The sequence below is a fragment of the Thermobia domestica genome, chromosome 1 (assembly GCF_964235325.1).
Source record: "Thermobia domestica chromosome 1, izTheDome1.hap1.1, whole genome shotgun sequence".
Taxonomy (NCBI): Eukaryota; Metazoa; Arthropoda; class Insecta; order Zygentoma; family Lepismatidae; genus Thermobia; species Thermobia domestica.
This window is the reverse complement of record NC_137454.1, coordinates 31,318,020-31,324,019: the sequence shown is the minus strand read 5'-3', so window position 1 is coordinate 31,324,019 and position 6,000 is coordinate 31,318,020. Positions and strand designations below refer to the sequence as shown.

The following is a 6,000-nucleotide window of genomic DNA, read 5'->3' as shown; positions in this document are numbered from 1 at the left end:
GCCTTATTTCGAATTCAAGAAATTGTGGAGTGGTGGTCCTTATCAGGAAGGAAGCCAAGCATATCCCAATTCAAAAATGCGTATTTCATTAATGTTCAATGGGTGTACGGAGTATTCCCTGCAGGGTGAAATTCCCACACATGCCATCAACCGATTATTGAGATATGATCTGACTTTATGATTGGTCCAAAGTCGGCAAACCATGAGCCTTGATGGCAGTGAACACAGAATCCTTTGGCGCGATGATAAGTCTTAAAGATCGTCAACAGCACGGTCTCTTGTACTCGAGAAAAAGCACACGGATGTTTTCTTTCACGCTTGTAAGCGAAGAAAATGTGAAATATACCGTGACGAAATACATCGCAACACAAGTTATTCCGCGCGCGCGCGCACGCACGCACACACAAATGGAGCTGCCGGTTCCTAACACTTCCAACTTCCCTCCGAGGCATTGGACGTAGATTGTCAAGGCTTACCTCCTGCCTACTTTGGACCTTTCTTGAAATCAGGGTATATCTGAAAACTCCATTCAGAGCAAATTTGAGAATTACACCCTGTACAGAATACCCTGCACTCCCACTGAAAATTGATGTAATATGCATTTTTGGATTTTATATGCTTGACTTCCTTTACACTCATAAGGACCACCACTCCACGATTTCTCGAACTCAAAATATGCCCTCCTGAAATTTGGCTTTTTCGCGAGTTTGGACAGCCCTAGCTCTGAAACTATGCACTTCTTCCCACAGGTCCATAGGAACTTTTTTGACTTATTTTGATGTGAGAAATCATCTCTTACAGTTTGTTGGAATAGTTCATTAACATCTTGTATATATACATATATATTGGGTATTCTGAAAGTTGCGCCCAAGGACCACAGAGCACTATTCTACAGGCCAAAATAAAGCGAAAAAGTTATGATGGTATGACCTCCGGGGTCTCCTTCAGCGCTACGGGGAATCAAAAGTTCACAATGTGGCAACGTCGCAGATTAACTTAGAGCCATTAGCATTACTCTACGAATACAAGAAGTTGAATCTACTGCTACACTAATAAGGAATGCTAGTGTCAAACAATATTGACTTTAGTTGCCATCTGGAAAGAAGCGATATAACTATTTGATAGATTAGTAGATCTAATCTATGGTTCTTTATTTGTGACGTTACCACATAGTGCAATTTGTCTCTCCAGTCGAGGACTTGAATTATATATATATATTGCTTTGACGCCATTTTTTTTAGAACACTCAATATACTTGTGTATATATAGTTACTTGGACTTCAAAGGAAGTCACGTAAGAGTTAACTACTGTATATATACATTCTTTGAACTCCTAACGATTAATGAATTCCTTCACCTTAGCTACGCTTTCGAACCTTTGAAGAAAACATCGTTCATCTAATTCTACCTTAGAGTAAAAACTTACCGTCAAGTAGAACACAAGTCATATTTGCATTTATCAGATTTATAATGAAATACAAACAAAAATGAACATTTCTTGACATAGTAATGAACCTTTATTAGCCAAATTTCTTATACAGTTTTGATTTTTTTTACATTTTTTTTATATTCCCCCATATTTTTTGGTATATATATATATATTTTTTAAGATATCTTTTTCTTATTGACTATTTTTTGTTTTTATTTTGAAACCCCTCCCTCCAAGAAAACTAAAAGGAAAACTGGAATGCTAGGAAAGGTTCCACAGGTATTTTAAGGTATTTATATAACGAATGTATGTGTATGTATGTATGTATATGAATGTATCAATTATGATGTCAATGTATATAGTAACTTACTTTCACCTCAGAAATGTTCAGTGTTTTATACGATGTGGGATATATGTTAAAGGTTTGTGTGTGTATGTAACATCTATTTCTAATTCTAATCTAATTTCACAAATATTAATTCACTAAACATGACGTTAAATATAGTTACTATAGTCTACAGACAAATTGTTTGAAAAGAAAAAAAGCGCTTACACCATATGTTGTACATAGTTGAACACAAAAAATATATTGGTTCAGCGGAAGAACCAGGTAGTAAATTACATTTTTTTCTTTCTTTTTTTTTTTTTTTTTTTTTTTAAATTGTTGTTCCATTTTTTCACTTCACATTCACATTCCACAAAATGTTCGTTATGTTCAAGATTTTATTTTTAAATTTAAACATTTGTTTTATTAATTATTAATATAATTAGAAAACAATTATTAATATAATCATTACAAGTAAAAATTTACACTAAATACTGTAAAACAAAAGCTGATTTTTTTTTGTAACAACTGAAAAAATTCTGAAGACTTAAGCATACATATTTTTTTTCTTTATTTATTTTATTTTTGATTACACACTTAGCTGTATACTTCTACTTACCTGATATTACATCATATGCAGGATTTGATACTCTTAAAATTTAGTGTCTTAACTTAAGATATAAAATGCGGTGCTTTTGATTGTTAACTTCTATTTTCAAGTTTGTGCCTATGTGTGTAATTTTAAGTTTTCAGAAACCTCATAAACCTATTTTCCGTCTCGAATTTTGATCGCAGCAGACATTCGAAATACAAATAGTCTGGTCAGATAATCGATAATGTAAATAGATAAATGTAATTCGTTCAGATTCATACGGTATGTTGTATTATAAACATCCGCCACACTTACGAATATTATGATCATGGTCGGAATAGGAAGTAAACTATATTAATTTCAAACTTAAACCCGCATTAAGTCGTTTTCTCATGTTAAATTTTAGTACAATTTAGCTGTCTAACGTAAAGAAATGAATGTTTTCCTTAAATTTTGAATGAATCTGAAAATTTGGATTTTATTTATCTTCGATACTGAATTAAAAAAAAAAAAAAAAAGTGTGTCCGTCCAGTAATAAAGATTTTCTCAACGGATTCTTCGAAGTATTACTGACTGTACACAACTTGGAAAACAACTAAAATAATTTTTTAACTATATAGTACAATATATTTCAATTACAATAATTAACTTAGTAAAACGCTCAAACAGCCTCCACAATTGAGTTTTGTAGACGCATATAAACTGAATTACGATGTGCCGCAGTACTCAAGATAATAGCTAAACATTTTTGTTACCCGTTTGGAGAACTCCAATAACATTTCTCCGGTTTTTAATTCCTAATAACTATGAAAATAAAAGTTAAAAACGCGTCAAGTTTTGATTAAACAAACCACACGTGCAAATAAAATAAGCCGAACTGGTATCGGAAACTGATTTCTCTTAACAACTACTGTAACTGATAAAGTAACAATTATAAACCAACACGCACCTTGTTATTTCAACCGGACATAAAAAGCTAACACGAACTTTTTATTATTTCAACTGGATAAACTCACTTAGGATTACATATATCGAGTGCAAGTTAATTTCTATCTGGCCATTTCACAATGCCAATTGATTCACAACCTTAAGCTGGTTACTCTTCAAATTGAGAACTCCCACTAAAATAAATATTGTTTCTAGCCTGATTTACATGCGCTAAAATCTATACCGTTTTAATCAATATTATATCTATTTCGTAAGTTGTGAGACACGGTTATAATGTTTAAGGTAGCTGCTTTGATAAAAACTTGAGATGGAACATAAGTCTGAAACTCAATGAATAATTGTTATATCACACAGAAAAATCTTACGCTAGTGTAAGGCAGTTATATTATTATTTTTTCTGTCTTTTTCGGGGGATAATTGATTACATCTTTCAGTTGATCTTTTCTCCTTAAGATTTAAATCATGAATAATATATATATATTGATAGAGAGAGGAGAGCGCTTGATTGGCCAAGAAATAATATATATGAAGGAAAATAAGCACTCGATCACATGCACACATTTGCATACATTCAAATATGAATTCAAACTCAATTTTAAAAAATGGGGAAAAAAGATAAAAGCTTACGCATACATACAGCGTTAACTTGGAATTCACATATAGGCACAATGCAGAATGGCTGATGTTCTCGCTACTCAGAAAATTATAATGAATGATGGTACAGACGTCCAGTTACACAGGATTCCGTTTATCTGCTTTGCTTTGCCTTGCTTTTGCTATTTGTTTATTTTTTAACAGCAAATTCAGTACGGCATGTAGTAAGCTGTCCGCCGGTACCTGCTGAATGAAGAGAAGTAGTTCGCATTAGAGCTTATGGCACTGTTGGCGTTAATTATGTACCAAATTGATTTTTTTTTTCTTTAACAATACATTAGTCAAGTTACATTTTTTTTATTCTTTGTCTTTTTTTTTCTTTTGGTAGGCAACTATGCCCAATATTACTCTAGGGAGAACTACTTCTCAGCAACTACTACCTCTACTTACGAGATTAAATTAAAAAAAAAAGGACATGCAAGCAATTTTGCCAACAAAAACTTACTAAAATAAATAAATGAAATAAATCTACTTTCATATTTACATAAAACTGACAGAAAGACTATTTTTTAAGCGTTAACTAAATATTTGCAAGTACTGAATAAAATTTGTTTTAAAAAACTATTCAACACTACGTTTTCAGGTATTCAATTTTGTATAACTAAAGCAAATTGATATCCATGTAAAAAGTTAAATACTTCAAAAATTACTGAATTTATGCACATGGATGCGCCTCTCTCTAATTTGGCATTTCATCCTCCCTATTTCGCTGGTAGTTTTAACTTAGTGAGAATTAGGTGCAAGATAAACAATAGTAAAATCTATTTCATTTAATGGCATTTACTAGATACGCAATCTCGAAATTTAAGTTACTCAGTGAAACAGAAGTAAAAAAATTGACTTTGTTATTTTTTTTCCAAGGTTTTTCTAGTCTCTCTATTAAAACCTATTTCATTTACTTCTCATTCTTTTAACAGAATAATCAACAAAATTACTCAGCGAAATTCAAATTGGATGATTTCTTACATAAGTTCGTATTAATTTCAATGAATAAGTTCGTATTAATTTCAATGAGTTATCAATATTACATTTCTGTACAAAGTTATTATTTTTGGAAAACAGAGAGACATTAGAATAATCTTGCAAAAACAATCAGTACGATAAAATTTCTTTTGTCATAAACTAAATATCAAAGGAGAAAGATTTTGTAGATCAGATAAGAGGTGTAAAACAGAATAATGACAATAGTAACTTTCGCAGTGAATGAAACAAAAGTTATGCAAATCGCTTAGTCTCAAAAAATTTCAAGCTCAATATGGTACACACTTTCTTCTTTCATTATTGTTGTGAAATAAATAATATTCACCTCCACATAAATACTTATGAAATATAAACTGACTAATTGGAATAGTACATGAGATAAAAGACGACGATGCTCTACCTTTCATTAAAATGTACACGGTAATTCATTTTGCATTTATAACACACACACACACACACAAAAGTTCTGTGCACCGGGCCCCAGGATATGGATTTGAAGTATTTTGTTATATAGAATCCAAATTTTGAAATCTCAGGACGATTGACTGCCTGAAGTTTTTTTTTTTTCGGTTAGGAGGGGAGAAAAGTTTGTGATTTTGGATAGGGAGGACATACGTTTTTCGTCTATATTTTATATATATATATATATATATATATATATATATATATATATATAAACTTGACACTCATTCATCCTGGGATTGTGTGTACCAAAATACACAGAATCCATACCCTGGAGCCTTTTTTTTTTTTTTTAATGGTTGTACAATTGATGTGGAATAAGGTAAACCTATCAAGTGGCAAGAAACTGATACTTCAGTGAGATGAATCCACTGAAGTATACAAGAGCTGTAAATGGACTTCTGTATGTCTTCCCCTAAGCTCTATTTCTTAGGTAACACATTCAATTTGGACATCGGTAACTTTACACACAAAAACTAGTACCAAAGAGAGAAACTAATTCTTACATCTGGGCACCTAGATCTAGATGAATAAATGTACCAATTAAAGAAGTGGAATAGTTTTGTTTATCAAAATGGAAACACTTAACGTTAGATTTAAAGGAAAACT

General features: G+C 31.6%; 1 protein-coding gene across 2 annotated transcripts in view; it reads right to left on the bottom strand.

The window, feature by feature from the left end:
* Positions 1 to 1,494: 1,494 nt before the first annotated feature.
* The window catches only part of Pabp2 (poly(A) binding protein nuclear 1), a 75,456-nt gene continuing 70,950 nt past the window's right edge, over positions 1,495 to 6,000 (bottom strand). Inside the window, exon 8 of one of the 2 annotated variants that reach the window (XM_081756309.1) lies at positions 1,495 to 4,134. In XM_081756309.1, the coding sequence (XP_081612435.1) occupies positions 4,098 to 4,134 (37 nt within the window). In that variant the 3' untranslated portion in view covers positions 1,495 to 4,097. The remainder of the gene's footprint in view (positions 4,135 to 6,000) is intronic. The other variant, XM_081756318.1, reaches the window with a different exon arrangement.